The 17,638-nt window shown below is 43.4% G+C and overlaps 1 protein-coding gene across 3 annotated transcripts; it reads right to left on the bottom strand.

The window, feature by feature from the left end:
- Window positions 1-1,284: 1,284 nt before the first annotated feature.
- On the bottom strand, window positions 1,285-11,357 carry SIRT4 (sirtuin 4). Of its 3 annotated transcripts, XM_082418449.1 has the most exons (6): window positions 11,289-11,357; window positions 7,413-7,910; window positions 4,776-4,911; window positions 4,617-4,665; window positions 4,278-4,490; window positions 1,285-2,575 (listed from the first exon to the last, which is right to left on the bottom strand). In XM_082418449.1, the coding sequence occupies exons 2-5, from the start codon at window positions 7,907-7,909 to the stop codon at window positions 4,327-4,329; spliced, it is 846 nt and encodes a 281-aa protein (XP_082274575.1). In that variant the 5' UTR covers window position 7,910; window positions 11,289-11,357; the 3' UTR covers window positions 1,285-2,575; window positions 4,278-4,326. The 3 variants fall into 3 exon arrangements, with proteins under 3 accessions (XP_082274575.1, XP_082274576.1, XP_082274574.1); XM_082418450.1 differs by lacking the exon at window positions 4,617-4,665; XM_082418448.1 differs by having other exon boundaries at window positions 4,617-4,911.
- Window positions 11,358-17,638: the final 6,281 nt, after the last annotated feature.

Here is a 17,638-nt window from a genome sequence, read left to right on the forward strand (position 1 = left end):
TTTTTTTTTCTTCATTAAGTGGAATTGATCTATTTTGTGACATAGAAATTATGGAAACAATCTGGATCTCAGAGCACCGTCTTGAATCTCAACAAGAATAATATATCTGGAATTAACTATTATAGCTGGTGGCAACCTTTGCTATTCCTCAGAGCAAGGTGACCAACTCATCTTTGTTTTAGCACTGCAAGTCCTACATCAGGAAAACCCCTCAGTACTGGGCAATCTGGGATGGCTGGTCACCCTACCTAGGAGTGTCGAATTTCCTATCCGTCCTGACTTTGATCCTCTCAGGAAACATTTGGCATTCACTGAAGACTGACCTTTATGCATGTCCAAGCATCTCATGTGGGATTAACTCATTAAGTGAGCTGACATGTTGTAAAATATTTTGCACAATGCTTGGGATGTAGTGTGTTCAACAAATGCTATTATTTTATTTCTTATTATTTATTTTTTGGCTGCACCACATAGCACATGGGATCTTAGTTCCCCGACCAGTGATCAAACCCGTGCCCCCTGCTGTGGAAGCACGGAGTCTTAACCACTGGACCGCCAGGGAAGTCCCAACAAATGCTGTTATTTAAGGGAGAACTGAGAGGATATTCAATTTATGACAGCATGAAAGAAGGAATATGAGTTAGTGGGAAGGAGATTCGAGTATTCTGTACTTGTTTGCCTTCATGACTTGTACTTACTAAAACTGTGATAGCAGAGCAGTTGTGGAAGCAACAAGGAAGGATATGACTGAGAGTCACAGCCAAAGCTGGGCTTATGCAGTTACAACCATGTCACCAGGGCAGTGAAAGCTGATAGCACCCGCTAGTAGAAGTCTGTTATTCCAACCGAGGGCACTTACAGCGAGTTGGGGACTGCTGTGCTGGTGGAGAGCAAAAGATGTAAAGTAAGGAGACCTGAGAAGCATCAGCTTCAGGAAATACCAGGTTCCTCTTGAGACAAACTTTTTGCAAAGAATTCCATCTCAGGAGGAAATATGAACAAACCAAACATTCCTAAGGCCCTCAAGACTCGGTTTCATAAATCGTGCCAGCATTAGGTGATGAAAGAGCCTGCCTTCCCTCCCTCGCAGCCTAACCTGCTCTCCACTGCCCACATTTTAACCATTCCTGGCCGGGTGTACTGTTGGCTTCTACTTCTACTTCAGGGTGACTTCCTTCTAACTATAATCTTCAGACAAGTAGGAAGCGTTGCTGTCTAAAAGAACTGGGAGGAAGATCTACTCAGATTCTCGTCCTGGCTCTGAAACTACACACTGTGGCCTTCGGTGAGTGTGGATCTTAGTTTCCTCAAAAATAAAATGAAGGGAGGATGGACTAAATTTTCTCTCCTGTCATTCCATGCATGACTCTGTGGCATATTCTGGTAAAGGATGAGGGTAGGGGAGATAACACATCCTCTGTGAGCCACTTGAGAGCAAGAGTTGTATCTTTGTAGCCTTAGTACCTAAATACAGTGTTGGTCAGTAACCGTTTATGAGATTTGTGGATGAGAATGGCTTGGGATTCAAAAGACCCAGATTTGAATGCAATTATTGGTGGTACTGACTGTGGGTAACTGAGCAAATCTGGTTCAGAGCATCTTAGCATCTCTGTCTGCGAAAAAGCTGGAGTGAGATTTACCACAGCCTTACGCCTCTCCAGAATTAATGAATGGTTGTGAGCGAACCTACAGCTGTGCAGGTGAAAAGAACACTGTGTTTTCAAGATCTTGGGTTATCCCAGTCAACTGAAATTTGCTTCCTAGGCAGATGCAGGATGAACATGTATTGCTTGCCCTGATTTTAGACAAAAGACTACCCAGAATAGGCTGTGATTCTTTCATCTGCTTCGCTTTTTGATGAGATCGTGCAGAAAGCTTTAGCCTGTGACAATGATTCTCTCTGGCTAACACAGTAATCAAACAAGTCTTGCTGCTTCCCTCAGCAGAAACAAATCAATTTAAGAACCCACTTGGGAATTCACTGTTTCCTCTCTGCAGACCAGGTTCAAGGCCAGTCTCATTCTGGCAGCTGAAATCAAGCAGAAATCCTTAGAGAACCGTGTCATAAAGCCACATTCACTTTTAGCTGATTAAAAAATATAAAAGTACAGCCCACATACCTAATGTGCTATTTAAAAAAATGCTTCCTCTATTCCTTGGTTTATAAAAAATTCATTCATATCATTGTTCGTCTTTTCAAAAAATATATCAGAATGGTTCAGTTAAAGACATTTAAGCATTCAGAATTATAAATTAAGTCGTTTCCTTCCCCCCTTACCCACATTAGTGAGATCCCTAGGTTAGTACTCTGGAGGTACATATTTCCTGGGCTATTTCTTCTGCCTGATGAGAATAAAAGGGAGAGAAAGAAGTTTTCCTATCAAAAGAAGCTGCAGTTTTGAAAAAGTCCTCTTCAGGGGCAAATCTCATTAGCCGGAGGATTTTAACTCCTGGGCTCTGAAAGCTGCGGGGTTCAGAGATGGGCTGGCAGAGAGATGTCGGTTTGCTGCCCTCTGCAGGCGACAGTTGGTACGCCTGGATCAGTTAGAGGAAGCAGGGATGAATCCTTAGGGATCTGAAAAGAAATGAAACAAGTTAATGCCAAAATAAGCTGCCAGTGGGGTGGAGAAAATGATTGTGTACATCAGTCTACCATTCAAAAAAACCACAGCATTTAGGGCATGTCAAGATGGCCACTCTGTACTGTTAGGTGCAAACAGGATGTAATAAAATACTGTACTGCTTGATTCAACTTTTGTAAGAACAGATTTAGATTTAGTTATACCAGAATGTTAGATTTTGGTTATCTCGGTAGTGGGATTATGGGTAATTTGTATTAAAGTCCTTTTTACTTATCTGTATCATCTAAATTTTCTGTAATAAATATGTATTATTCTAGTAACAAGAACTAGTTAAAAAGTGATTTGCCAAGGGGACTTCTTGGGTGCTAGCAGTGTTCTGTTCCTTGATTTAGATGCTCTACATCTTCATCAAGCTGTCTACTCATGATGCCTGCGATTCTCTGTATGTCAGTATACTTCATTTAAAATGGTTTTTAAAAAGTGGTTTTACCAGAACTCTCACATATTGTTGGTGGGAATGCAAAATGGTACAGCCACTTTAGAATACAAAACTAAACATACTTTTATCATATGATCCAACAATCTCACTCCTTGGTATTTACCCAAATGAGTTGAAAACTTAACATCCACACAAAGACCTCCACATGGATGTTTATAGCAGCTTTACTCTTTTTTTTTTTTTTTTTTTTTCCGCTGCGCTGCACAGCATGTGGGATCTTAGTTCCCCGACCAGGGATCAAACCCGTGCCCCCTGTAGTGGAAGCGCAGCGTCTTAACCACTGGACCGCCAGGGAAGTCCAATGGCTTTATTCATAGTTGCCAAAAAGTTGGAAGCATCCAAGATGTCCTTCAGTAGGTAAACGATAAATACCATGTTAGTGAACAGGGGCAAGGAGTACATGGGAACTCCCTGCACTTTCTGCTCAATTCTGCTGTGAACCTCAAACTGCTCTAAAAAAATAAAGTCTTTTTCAAACTGGCTGTACTCCTCTGGGAATATATTAAAAATTATTGAATTGTATGCAATAAATGAGTGAACTGTATGATATGTGAATTATATCTCAAAGCTGAAAAAAAAAGCTGTTATATTTTTTTAAAGTGGTTGTACTCATAGGTGACAATATCAATAGATATAACTACTGACACATGCTACAATATGGATGAATCTTGAAAACATTATGCTAAGTGGAGAAGCCAGACACAAAAGGCTACATACTGTATGAAATGTCCAGAATAAGCAAAAACAGAAAGAAGATTAGTTGTCAGGGACCAGGGGGTGGGGAATGGGGAATCACTGCTAATGGGTACAAGGTTTCTTCCTGGGATGATGAAAATGTTCTGGAATTAGTGGTGATTAATATGCAACTTTGTGAGTGTACTAAAAACACGTTAATTATATACTTTTAAAGTGTACTTTTAAAGGGTGAACTTCATGGCCTAGGAATTATATCTCAGTAAAGCTGTTATTTTTTAAAAATGGGGAAAAAGGCAATGGCAGATTTTGGAACATTGTCTTAAATAGCTATGTGCCTAGAATTCAAAAATCAGTCTTTCGAACAATATAGCGTAATGCACATTAAAAAATTAGTTTCAATTAAGAATGGCCATACATTAAGAAACCTAGACTCTTCTCTCTTTTGTCAGTGCTCTCAGTTGAGCAGGAACTGGAATCTGGTATCCGAGAAGGCATTTTACCATTAGCAGCAGAATTCAAGTGAAAGTCCCAGTTTCCGGGTCCGGAATATCAGGCTGTGGTCAGCGTGGGTCTATTAAAGGCAGCAGCTCTCCGCAACGAGAATCCAGTTTCAGACATGCCAAGTCGTCCGACCGCGTGGGCCCGATGTTCAGTATTGCGATTGGCAGCTTCTTCTCCTGGGCAGTGAGGATGAACCTGTAGCCCGAGTATACCTGTCGGAGCAGAAGACGCAGGTAAGAGCTCTCGAGAGGCAGGAAGAGATAAACCAATAGGGAGCCTCTCCCGGGCTCCCCAGCCCGCAAAGGGGGCAGTTACCATCCCGACACCAAGTCAGTTACCTGCAAGGACGATCCCACCACCAGGAGGGAGTCGGCTTCTTTTACCCGCCTGTGCACAAAATCAACCTTGTCAGGGTTCACCGTGTCCCCGAAGAAGACGACGTCTGGTTTCAGGGCGCCCCCACATCGAGAGCAGGGCGGGACCCGGAAGCTCTGTACCTGCTCCTCGGTGAGAAAGACGTCACCGTCCGGAGCCAGGCCATGGGCCTCAGCGCTCCAGGTGGGGTTCAGGACTTCAAACCGCTCTTGCAGCGCCCCTCGGGGAGTCTGCTCGCCGCAGCCCAAGCAGAGGACCCTGAAACCAGAGAGGAGGCCAACTGTGCTGGGGAGGCACGAAGCTACCGAAGACCTTTCATCCCCAACCATCTCTAGCTCCTCCGTCACCACTTTCTTTCCCTGACGCCCATCGTATTTTCCCCGTTTTATTAATACCTTTTCATGACCTCTTTAGCTACCACCTTCCTTCCACTGCCAACCTTCTAGAAAAACGTGCGTCTGTTTCCTTACTACACACTCCCTGCTTAAACCTTCTGCTAGCTCACTTTTGTCCTTAACACGACTGCAAAGTCTTTACCAAATAATTTCCTTAGTGCCAAAACCAGGGTTTTTTTCCCCCCTTCCCCCTCCATCCTCTGCTCTAATCATCTGCTGTAATTGACGCTGTCCATTGCCATCTTCTCTTTAAAACACTTTCTGGGGAGTTCCCTGGTGGCCTAGTGGTTAGGATTCCGGGCTTTCACTGCCAGGGCCCAGGTTCAATCCCTGGTCAGGGTAATAAGATCCCACAAGCTGCATGGCCCTCCAAAAAAAAAGAAAAAGAGAAATTTGAGTCCTTTGTCCACTGCTCTGTGCCCATCGCCCATAACAGTGCCTGCACATGGCAGGCACTCACTAAATAGCTGTTGAAAGAAAAATGGAAGTTGGTTCCTCTTCTGCTCCTCCAGCCTCCAACCTGTTTTCTTTCCACTGTCCCTCCCTGGGGTGTCTCTGTGGTCACTGCTGCAGTGCCTCTGTGCTAACAGTTTCCTCCTATAGAGGAACAGGACTCCACTCCTGCCCTCTCCCCCAAACTTTAGTCCAAGTCTCCTTGATGGTCCTGTCAAACTTAACTTCTGTCTTCAATCCGCCTCCCCAGCTTCTCCATCACCGTCCTCCAGTTACTTGGGCTGAAACCCTTGGAAAAAAACTTGTTACTCAGTTTTCTCCCTTTACTCTCTATCTAGTCAATCATCAGACTGTGTTGGCTTTTTTTTTTTTTTTAACTTAAAAGGCCTCCTATGAAATGACAAGAAGTCTTGGATTTGTTTTAAAATATTTAAAAAGAGACAGAGAAAGGATAAGTAGACATGATAAAATCTTGATAAAACTCTTTGAATCTGGGTGATGGTATGTGGGAGTTCATCACACTACTCTCTTTACTTTTGTGGATGTTTGAAATTTTCATCATGAAAAAAAAATTTTAATGGACCCATAGCCATCCTTAGCGCTCCCATCCCCTGATGCCACCTTAGTCTGAGTCTTTCCGGCTGACTTTTCTGAGCCACTCTAACTCTCTAATCCTGTCCAGGCTTCCTCAAATGCTATTTTTATCATATTGCTTTCTTGCTCAGAAACCACTAACAGTACCCTTTGGTCTCTCACAACAGACCCAAATTGCACTGCATGATTTTCAAATGCATCCAGGATTTGGGTCTAGCCTTCCCAGACAATCTGATTTCATACTAGCCTCCAATGAGACCAGGCCAGACTCTACAAGTTCCCTTCATTTGGAAAGCCCTCTTTCCCCTCCTTTGCCTAGTCATACCTGAGCTATTCTCCAGCCCCACCTCACCCATAAAAGCTTTCCTGATTACTCCAATCTTTACTAACTCTGTTTCTCTGAACCTGTAAAACATGTCTATCAAGAACCACATAATTTAACAATCACGTGTGGAGTGGTTTGTTGTTAAACCTGTTATTCTTGGGTCTCCCACCAGATTACAAAATTCTCGCATATAAAGCAGACCACGTTTTATATTTTGGTTTTGACCTCTCCACACCAGCAAGTGGCACACCAGTAGCACACCACGTGTTGCAGACACCCAATAAGTATTTTATGACTGGCAGACTGATTTCAGTCCTCAGAGGATGATCTCTGGGGCTTAAAGATAAGGAAACAGTCTCCAATTAGCTACAAGTTACTGCCAGGGCTACATATGGTCATTTCATCAATACTTATTGGGTTCTGGCTATCCTGTGATCTATGTGTCTAGGCACTGGAGACCCAGCAGTTTGTAGCATATGCTGTTGGTGCTCTGCTCATAGTTCCCTCGGGACACTGAGAGGGCACCTCCCACAGTTCTCTTATAAGTTCCTGTGTCTCTCCTGTTTAGGGAGTTCCCTGGCCATGGAAGCCTTCTCTGGAGGAGCAGAGTCAAGTGTTAGGGAGTTAATTCCCCCTGAGTGACCCTCAGCCAATGAAGGATGGGAGGCAGTGGATAAACGCCCCAGTTCCCCTTGACTTCCAGTGAGATGGTTCTGAAGCTGCTCTACAGTCAGAGAGCCCTTGACACGCTTGAGCCCCAGATGCCCCAAGCAGTAACCCACTCATTAGCAAAACCTTACCCTGCCTTTCCCACTTTCCCTGTTTCACTTCCCATTCCCTCACTGAGTTTGCTGGGATCAACTCCAAAGTAAACAACTTCCTCCCAAATCATTTCCTCGTGGTCTAACGAAGACAACAGTGATCAGGACGGCCAAGGTCCCTGCTCTTATGGAGCACGTGTCTGCATTTACACTGTTTAGGCTTTCTTGCACCTGTGCATGCATCCGTGGAGTTCTGTCAGGCGCTGACTCCCCGCCTTGGTGTGCAAGGCATCCACATTTTGGGTCACCAACCAGTACAGCTTTCCGAGTCTCTCCCAGTTGCTCAAAGCCCAGTGTGCAGGGTTAGGCTGGTGGGAGGAGAACTGAGGCCAGCCCACAAAGTTTCTCGCCCAGTACCGCTGGCGGATTCGAGCGATCCGTACAAAATCCCCATGCTGGATGGGCCTCCGGTCCGTGCGGGCATAAAGTCCCACCTTTTCTGACCTGTAGTCTGGGATCCCCGACTCAGTGGAGATTCCTGCCCCGGTCATCACTAAGAGTCTCTTGGAAAGGGTGATAAAGCGCTGTAACTCCTTGACCTTCTCAGAGTCCAGAGGAGGACTTGGTGGCACAAATAACCCAGTGGATCCGCGTGAGCACTGCTGGCTGAGGTTCGCCACCCAGCGGCCTTTTGCTGTCCTGAAAGTTAACCCAAAGCTCATCCTCATTCTAGAGAGGGGGAAAAAAAAAGCATCAAGTGAGAAACTGGGTTTTGAAAACCAGGGTAACCAAGGGAAGGGGGGAGGGGCAAGATGGGGAAAGGGATTAAGAGGTACAAACTACTGTATATAAAATAAATAAGCTACAAGGATATATAGTACAACACAGGGAATATAGCCAATATTTCATAATAACTATAAATCGAATATAAACTTTAAAAATTATGAATCACTATGTTGTACACCTGAAAATTTCAACTATACCTAAATTTTTTTTAATTTTAATTTAATGAAAAAAACCCCACAAAACTGATGATTGGGTAAACAAAATGTGGAGTATATAAATGAAACAAGATTAACCAAGGGTTGTTAATTGTTGAAGCTGGGTGATGGGTCCATGGATGGGAGTTCATTATATTACCTATCTCCACAATAAAAAAAAAAATTGGCGGCGGGAAATTCCCTGGCAGTCCAGGGGTTAGGACTCTGTGCTTTCACTGCTGAGGGCGCAGGTTCAGTCCCTGGTTGGGGAACTAAGATCCCACAGGCCATGCAAAAAAAAAAAAAAATTTTTTTAAAGTACTTTCTTAGAGGAATGTTTGGATTGCAGATGCTCTAGTATGCCCAGAACAGTGGAAGTACAGAAATGCCAAAAGCCATGAGACAACGGGAAAAAAAACTTCCCCCCCACAAAAAAAAGGGGGGGGAGGGGGAGGGGAATGGCAGGGGGAGGGGGAGGGACAGGGAGAAAAGAATGGAGAAGTTTGAAGAGAAGCTAAAATGTGGAATGCTTTGCCTTAAAGGTAGACAAAACTCCAATATCTGGACCATATTACTTAGTAGTCATATAGTATTTGGAGAAAACATATTTGAAATTAAATAGACAAAGTGAACTAGGGCAGGTAACTTAAACATATGCCTCCCTCATGTTGCCCTTGATCTAGACAAAAATGAAAGAGCACACGATTATCAACAGAATAGAGATAAAAAAGGGCTAAGCTTAGCCTAAAAATATATAGACAAACCCTAACTAACTCTAGGCAAGAAACTAAAAAATAAAGAATGGATGGGTAGCATCCTTATTTCCCCAGAACAGCCCACCCTAAATGGGATTTGGGAGCAGGTTACTAATGAGATTTCAACTTGCATCTGGAAGCTGCCAACCCAAAAGGTATCTAATAATCAGCAAACTGGTACTTTGAAATATTTTATGAGAAGGGTGACAAGAGCCAACAGCATGATATTGAGAAATGGCTGGGGAATAGGAATTTGTTGGCATTGCATACAATACTGTCCTCTGGAAGATAATATCTAGGTATGAGAAAAATGTACTGGAGAGGAGTACAGGTTTTTACCTAATAAGAAAGCTATCCAGGGACTTCCCTGGTGGCGCAGTGGTTAAGAATCCGCCTGCCAATTCAGGGGACATAGGTTCGAGCCCTGGTCCGGGAAGATTCCCACATGCCGCAGAGCAACTAAGCCCATGCAACACAACTACTGAGCTTGCGCTCTAGAGCCTGCGAGCCACAACTACTGAGCCCGCGAGCCACAACTACTGAGCCCGCGTGCCAGAGCTACTGAAGCCCACGCGCCTAGAGCCCGTGCTCCGCAACAAGAGAAGCCACCGCAATGAGAAGCCCCCGCACCGCAAAGAAGAGTAGCCCCCGCTCTCTGCAACTAGAGAAAGCCCGTGCGCAACGATGAAGACCCAATGCAGGCAAAAATAATTTAAAAAAAAAAAGAAAGCTATCCAACCAGACCATATTTCCAGTGGTGGATTCCATGCTTATGAGAACAGCCTACTGATAATGAATTAATAAATGACCGCAGTACCTGGAAGGACAGCTCCCAGACAAACAATTCACTTGAAAGGTACAGCCCCCTTTCCCCCACAGATACTTAGAGTGTATTTATAATCTTGCTTTGTAATCCAAATCAATCTTTGGTAAAATCTGGAAGGGTGTGAGCTAGTTCAGCATCTAATAACTCACGGATGTATTGAACACTGGGGCCCCAGGCTTAGAGAAAAAATTGACCTTTGCAAGGAGTGTGTTGGTAAACTGGCTTCCCCTTTACCCTCCCCCTCAAAAAAAGATAAAAGAAAATAATCCTATCGTGGCCAGTTTCAGGCTACCAATGGTTTATCTAACAACTGGCTAGTAAATTCCCAAATATTTAACAAGTGGCCCTCACCAGTACAAACTGATTCCACACCCTCCTGGGTCCTTTGAAGTCCAACCTGAAACAACAAGTCTACCTTTTTATTATCTTTTTAATAATTTGTTTTGGTCAAGAATTTCTAATATGTTCCACAGAATAAAACTTTGTCCCCACACTAGACTCTTTCATAACAGCCCAAGCCAATCCTGTCTTCCTGATCTCCTAAGAACCTGCAGCCAGAGCTCTCCTATGCTGTGGCCATCAGATGGAAATTAACTATGGCTGGCAAATCTGCCAAGGCTTTCTGCATCCAAGGGAAACTGCATATTTTGGTTTCTGAAAAGAAAGGGGGGAGGCTCTGAAAAATAAGATCTATTTTAAAAAGGAGGGAGGTAAACTGAAAAACTGACAAAGCAGAATTCTAGCATAATATAAGGCCTATTCTGTCTCTCCCAGTAACACCTGGTTGGTCAGAACAGAATTTCTTATAAACTTCAAAAAGTTAATAGTTTACCTCAATATCTTTTTTAAGTCCCTTAATTGCTCATTGTTAATATATGACTACATCTAAAGATGTCTCTATCAGAGGAATACATTTATATTTTTAGTTAATACCATCCCTTGGGGGACCGTATGTCCCATAAACCTACTTCCCATTTTATAAATCAGAATTATCTTATTTCTTCATAAACTAAAGAAGCACATTAGAGTTCCAGTTTAGCTGATGAAACTGTTGCTCAGACTTTTCGGGATTTTGATGTTATCAATGTAATTAAGCACATGCATACCTTTTATTCTATTTCCCCCATATTCTATTAGTTTACCCTCAATTGCAAATAGGGCTTCTTGGACAAGGTGAAGGGTAGTGAGACCTGACAAGGCATTCTACCCTCAGCTTTTTCTAGCTGTAAAAACAAGGCCTTTATGTAGTATTCGATAAAATGCAGAAATTCTCTAGTGACACGCACCCCATATGTAAACATTATTTTATGCTGGGCTTTCCAGATCTGGGATCAGGACCCTGACTTCTCCCTGACATTCCACAGCAACACGTGAACAGCTAAACAAATAGTTAATCCCGATTTCTGAGACCGGAGGGCTCGGGAAACCCCGCTGAAAAGACGCTCTGTTGGAACAGCTGCTCTCTTCCAGGTCCCATCAAAGGGCAAAGAGGAGAAGTGGAATCCTCAATTTATAGAAACCTGCAGCCCACACAGAACTCACTTACCTTTCACAGCTTAAGGGACACTCCGCGCCCGACAGGGGGACCGACTGGCTGTATCTGCACTTTGGGAAATGTAGTTCAATAACCTGAAATGATGCAAGAAAAACTACAAGCCCCACAATCCTCTGGGCTTCACAATCGAGGGACCCAGGTTGTCCAGTAGCGCCCCCTCTTGACCTTTTCTGGTCAGAGGCTTCGAACCCTGGTACGCGATGTGCAGCTGTCTACTAAGCCATCATCTCTTTGAGAGAGAAGTGGTTAGAGCTTGGACGTCAATGTTCTGAGTGCAAAATAGTACATCCAAACAGCGTTAACTTAGGAATTCATTCTTTAGAAGCTTTAGTAATGGATCTAGGATTGACTCATCCTCAACTTCAGTGTTTACGAACCTTTCCACTCATGGAAACGGAATCAAGTTCCCACCTTGAAGTGAGTTGTGAAGAAATACATTCCCAAATAGCTGAAAAACTGATGTTTTTACAGTTAAAATGAACAATTAAAGCGAAATATAATATACAGGGACTAATGTGTTTACCCACGTGGCTTCTCCAATTTTCTCATCTTTTTTGTTTGTTTGTTTTGGCTCCGTTGGGTCTTCGTGGTTGGGTCTTCATGTTTGGGTCTTCCTTGCTTTGTGCAGGCTTTCTCTAGTTGCGGCCAGTGGGGGCTACTCTTCGTTGTGGTGTGATGGCTCCTCATTGTGGTAGCTTATACTGTTGCGGAGCACGGGGTCTAGGCGCCCCGGCTTCAGTAGTTGTGGCACATGGGCTTAGTTGCTCCACAGCATGTGGGATTCCCGGACCAGGGCTCGAACCCATGTCGCCTGCTCTGGCAGGCAGATTCTGATTCTTAACCACTGCGCCACCAGGGAAGTCCCTTATTTCTCATCTTGTGTTTTTACTAAATTAACCAACACAATGCCTGGGTCTTACCCCCAGAAATTCTGATTTAATTGGTCTGGGGAGACACTTGGGCACCAAGTCGGTTTACAAACCTCACAGTTGTTTCTAATATGTAGCCAGTGAGAACCACTGATCTGTAGCATTGCCTAAATAAGACATCGATTTCTAAGTGTTTTAGAACATATCAAAGGATATGTTCTAAAACAGCTAGCACTGACCTTGAAGACCACTCTAAGGAACCACTTCCCCCATTTTAAAATGAAGTGAGGGGAATTCCCTGGAGGTCCAGTGGTTAGGCTCCGAGCTTTCACCGCCGAGGGCGCAGGTTCAATCCCTGGTCGGGGAATTAAGATCCCGAAAGCCGCTCGGTGCCGCCAAAAACAAACAAACAAACAAACAAAACTGAAGCCCAGAGGAGTAGTATGAAAGCTGGAGTCAGAGTCTGACTATCATTGAATGCATAGCAGTAAATATTGGTAAAGTAACCCATTTCAGTAGTTTGGGAGCAATACCTCCAGCCACACCTCAAATAGGTCACTGGGCTGAGAGGAACCACCTGACATGAGTCTTTTGTACCTTGGTTAACCTGACCACATTGGCTGGGAAAAAAAAAAAAAAAAGGATTAAAATATAGACTGGGGGGCTTCCCTGGTGGCGCAGTGGTTAAGAATCTGCCTGCTAATGCAGAGGACACGGGTTCGATCCCTGGCCCGGGAAGATCCCACACTGTGGAGCAACTAAGCCCGTGCGCCACAACTACTGAGCTTGCACTATCGAACCTGTGTGCCACAACTGCTGAAGCCCGCGCGCCTAGAGCCCATCCTCTGCAACAAGAGAAGCCACGACAATGAGAAGCCCTCCCACGGCAACAGAGTGTAGCCCTGGCTCACTGCAACTAGAGAAAGCCCGCACACAGCAAGAAGACCCAACACAGCCAAAAATAAAAACAAATAAATTAATTTTTAAAAATGTAGACTGGGAACTTTTATGAAGTCAAACAATTATAGGGCTTCCCTGGTGGTGCAGTGGTTAAGAATCCGCCTGCCAGTGCAGGGGACATGGGTTCGAGCCCTGGTCCGAGAAGATCCCACATGCCGCGGAGCAACTAAGGCCCTGCGCCATAACTACTGAGCCTGCGCTCTAGAGCCCACGAGCCACAACTACTGAGCCCGCGTGCCTAGAGCCTGTGCTCCGCAACAAGAGAAGCCACCGCAATGAGAAGCCCGTGCACTGAACAAGAGTAGCCCCCGCTCGCCGCAACTAGAGAAAACCCGCGCACAGCAACGAAGACCCAGTGCAGCCAAAAATAAATAAATTTTTTAAAAAGAAAACAAAATTGTAATCCAGAATATTTTCTGCACACATGGGTGTTTGATTAAAACCTATGGACATGTCAAAACATGACACTACCCCCAATCCCAGGCAAATTTTATTATGGAAAACTTCAGAGCCACATTACTTTTCCAGTTCTTCAAGTGGAATAAGCATCATTAAAAGACTGGCCAGGAACACAGGATTATTGTGCTTTTAGGCCCCAAAGAATTTCATGTTCTGGGGAGAAGTTAGCTGAGTTTTCTATTTTTCTTAGTGATGGGAAGTCATCTGTGGAAGATGAAGTCATCCAAGACAGCTGGTGAAATAATTTCCCTTGATAGCTACTGACAGGGTGTAATGAGCCACCCAATTGAGACATTCTCAAGGGCTGAGAAGTTCCTTGGATGACCCTAGTCTTTTATTTCTCACAACTCCATCACACTAGGAATTAATGACAAAGTCCTTGGTTGGATCAAAATCAAATATTCTAAATTAATCAGACTGTTAGCCTTTCTTTTTTTCTGCTGTTTTTTTCCTACCCTGCCCATTATGGCTGTGGGAAAAAAATTAACTACACATCAGCATCAAATAGGCCTTTTTATGTCATTTTTACATCTAGTTGATGACTACATAAATGTTCAGTGAGCAATACTTTGAACGTTTCATGTTTGAAATTTTTCATAATGAAATTTTGGGGGAAATATTTTCTCAGAGTACTAGTTGCATCTTAGTGAGTAGCAAAAACCAAAAGTCTTTTGGAGAGTACAGCTCAGAGCTGAAACAAGTTCAGACATAGGTTTCTAGTAGCTTTCCACTTGCCGAGCCAGTAACAGTGAAAGTTACTTCAAACTCATGAACTGTAGAAATAGCCTCTCTCCTCTGAATTAAGATGTCCACAGAAAACCCTTTCAGGTTAAACATAGAATTACCACATCATCCAGAAATTCTACTTCTAGATATATACACAAAAGAATTGAAAAGAAGGACTCAAACTGATACTTGTATGTCAGTGTTCATAGAAGCATTATTCACAATAGCCAAAAGGTGGAAGCAACCTCCTGTCAATCAAAGAATAAATGGATAACAAAATTCCATATAGTAGAATATCAGCCATAAAAAGGAACGAAATTCTGAAACATACTACAATATGGATGGACCTTAAAAACAATGTATGAAATAAGCCAGACACAAAAAATTGTGTGATTCTCTTATGTGAGATACTGAGAATGGCCAAATTTATAGAAAGTGGAATAGAGGTTGCCAGGGTCTGTGGGAGAGAGGATCGGGGAGTTAGTATTTAATGGGAAGTTTGTTTGGGGTGATGAAAAAGTTCTGGAGATGTACAGTGGTGATGGTTGCTGAACTTAGAAGTGGTTCAAATGGTAAATTTTATGTTATGTATATTTTACCACAGCACTCTTACACTGAGCACATGTCTCATCCTCTCCAATTTATAGTCTGAATTAAGTTTATTAGCATGTTCCCTCCTCCCACAATGCTTTGCTTCATTCTCCACTCAAAACTAAGTGAAATCAAGCAGCTGAATACTGAGAAACAGATTATATTTTCCGAGACATCTTAATATGGTTGTATAATTTTCAGCCCATTAATAATTAAGGGTATTGCCTTGAGGCTCCAACTCACCTTTCTGTAATAGGAACCTTGCTTATTGGGAACAATGAGTAGGGGATGACTTTCTTTAGCTTTGCGCAGTGGCAGTATCGTAGCCAATGAGGTTTATCCGAGGCGCGATTATTGCTAATTGAAAACTTTTCCCAATACCCCGCCGTGACGACTTGAAATATAGTCGGCATTGGCAATTTTTGACAGTCTCTACGGAGACTGAACAATGTAGGTTTAAAATAAGAAAGTGTGTGTTCTATAACGAACATAATCCAATAGGGAATTATGCTGGAAGTGTATATAATCACCAGCAGCATAGTGTTCAATTTCTTAAATTCACCGTTACGAGACAGATTTAACACTCCTGAAAACTTTTAGGCCGTGTTTTTTGCTTTTAACACCACGACTCATTTCGTGATGTGTTCCCTACATGTCTGTTATCCAGTTTCCGTTGTTTGTTTTTTATGTCGGCGTGTTACATTTTGTTATTGTCGTATTAACGTTTTAAGTCCTAATGTTTCTCCTGAGAGTTTTCTTTTCTGGTTTCAGCACCCACGCCTCAACCTACCGATCTCATTTCGGTTAACTCCATGTTTTCGTTCTTCTCCTGCCGGTGTTTTTTAGAACACGAGTCTCAGCCAGACCGTCCTGGTGACGTCATGGTAATTTGCATGAGATACCCCAGCATCCTTTGCGAAGGCGTACGTATTTCTAAAACGTTAGTGTTCGACAACAGATAATTTTAAAACTAGAACCTTTTCGCGCAGGCGGGTCTTAAACATAAGTTCTTGCAAGGAAGTGCTTCATATTTCCCAGCTCGTTATCAGTCGCTCACCCTCACGGTAAAGGCAGTTGTCATCCATGGCGGAGCTAGGTGCGTACTTACGTTCTCTAGCTTTGCGCAGTGGCAGTATCGTAGCCAATGAGGTTTATCCGAGGCGCGATTATTGCTAATTGAAAACTTTTCCCAATACCCCGCCATGACGACTTGAAATATAGTCGGCATTGGCAATTTTTGACAGTCTCTACGGAGACTGATCGGTGCAGGTTTAATAACAGCTGTGTGTTTGGTAGTTTCTCCTTTCACTGTAATGGGTATTTTAATTGTTGCAGATTTCTTCGAAAATTCATTGCTTGTTCTCGGCAGAGTAGTTCTGCGTTTCTTTCTATTCTGAAGAATTAGGAGTGGATTTAGTTTAGTGTTTATCGGCTCTCAGTATACTTGCTTTTGAAGAGACCGGTTTGCGTTGTTTTTCCGTGAATAGAAGTGCAACCGGAAGGTTTCTCGGTGCACCAAAAGAAATTTTGGTTGCAATAGTTATCGTCTGGAAGTTCTCAGCTGCTACATGACCAACTCCGCTTCCATCACAACTGAACTGGACTCTTCAGAGGGTCACAGGTTCGTAAGAACGGATGGGTATCTGAAAACAGCTCATCCAAATACTTCGTATTAAAGTGAGGAGGGGGGGAACGGACACAGTAGGCATCTTCAGGTCCCACTATGCAGTACCGGGCACAGCTGCGCTTGGAATTAAATCCCTTTACTTTTAGTGGGGTGCGGGTTTCCACTATACCGACTGCCTCTAGTCTTGTTCTGTTAGGAAGACCAGGCGTATCCACGGATAGAAGGCCTCAGGAGTCCTATTCCTGGGCGTGGCAAATCCGGCTGGACCTGCTTAGGCCAACACCCATGAAACATTCTTCTGTTCTCTAACAAAAAAATGTGGCTTGTAAGGGCGAAGGTGGTGGGACAGCAGCTACGGATTCAAAGCACCACACTGGGGAAAACCGCTCTAACTGCAAATCAGACACAGTCCCTGCTTCAGGGAACTCACCGTTTTGAGACCACAGATAAACAAAATAATTAGATTATTTCAATGTTATAAAGCAAATAAACAGGGGGATGTGATGGAGCCAGCCAGGAGACCAGCCAAGTTCCAACACCAACAACTATGGAGCACTTGCTGTGCGGCAGACGCCACATGAAGTGCTTACTTCATATGCCAGACTCCACGCAAAGTGCTTAATATGCTTTATTTCATTTAATTCTTACAGAAACCATTCTCATTTCTTTTTTTTTTTTTTTTTTACAAACAGATCTACTTCGGCATAATTGATATTCAATAAACTGCACATATTTAAAGCCGACAATTTGATGAGTTTTGAAAACATATACACCCATGAAACCATTATTGCAAACCAGCTGGCGAACACATCCATTACTCCCCAAAGTTTCCTGGTGTTCCTTTGCAATCCATCCCTCCCTCCCATCTCTCCCCACTACCCCTCCCCCATTCTGTCGCTATAGATTAGTTTGCATTTTCTAGAATTTTATATGAACGGAATCTACGGTATGTGATTTTCTTGAGATCGACTTTTTTCATCAAACAATATGTCCTTCCGGTCCATCCAGGTTCTTGCATGTATCACTAGCTCATTCTTTTTCCTTGCTGAGTAGTATTCCATTATATGGAAGTACCAGGGTTTGTTCAACCATTCACCCATGGAAGGACA

This window comes from Balaenoptera physalus (assembly GCF_965194825.1).
Source record: "Balaenoptera physalus genome assembly, chromosome: 12".
In the NCBI taxonomy this organism is placed as follows: Eukaryota; Metazoa; Chordata; class Mammalia; order Artiodactyla; family Balaenopteridae; genus Balaenoptera; species Balaenoptera physalus.

What these genes read in the sequence shown, in the direction of transcription:
- SIRT4 (XM_082418448.1), bottom strand. Translation starts at nt 7,909, where the DNA reads ATGAGGATGAGCTTTGGGTTAACTTTCAGGACAGCAAAAGGCCGCTGG. An exon ending in CTCCACGGATGCATGCACAG is followed by an intron (nt 4,912 to 7,412) that starts GTGCAAGAAAGC and finishes CTCTGGTTTCAG; the next exon opens with GGTCCTCTGCTTGGGCTGCG. An exon ending in TGGTGGGATCGTCCTTGCAG is followed by an intron (nt 4,491 to 4,616) that starts GTAACTGACTTG and finishes CTGCTCCGACAG; the next exon opens with GTATACTCGGGCTACAGGTT.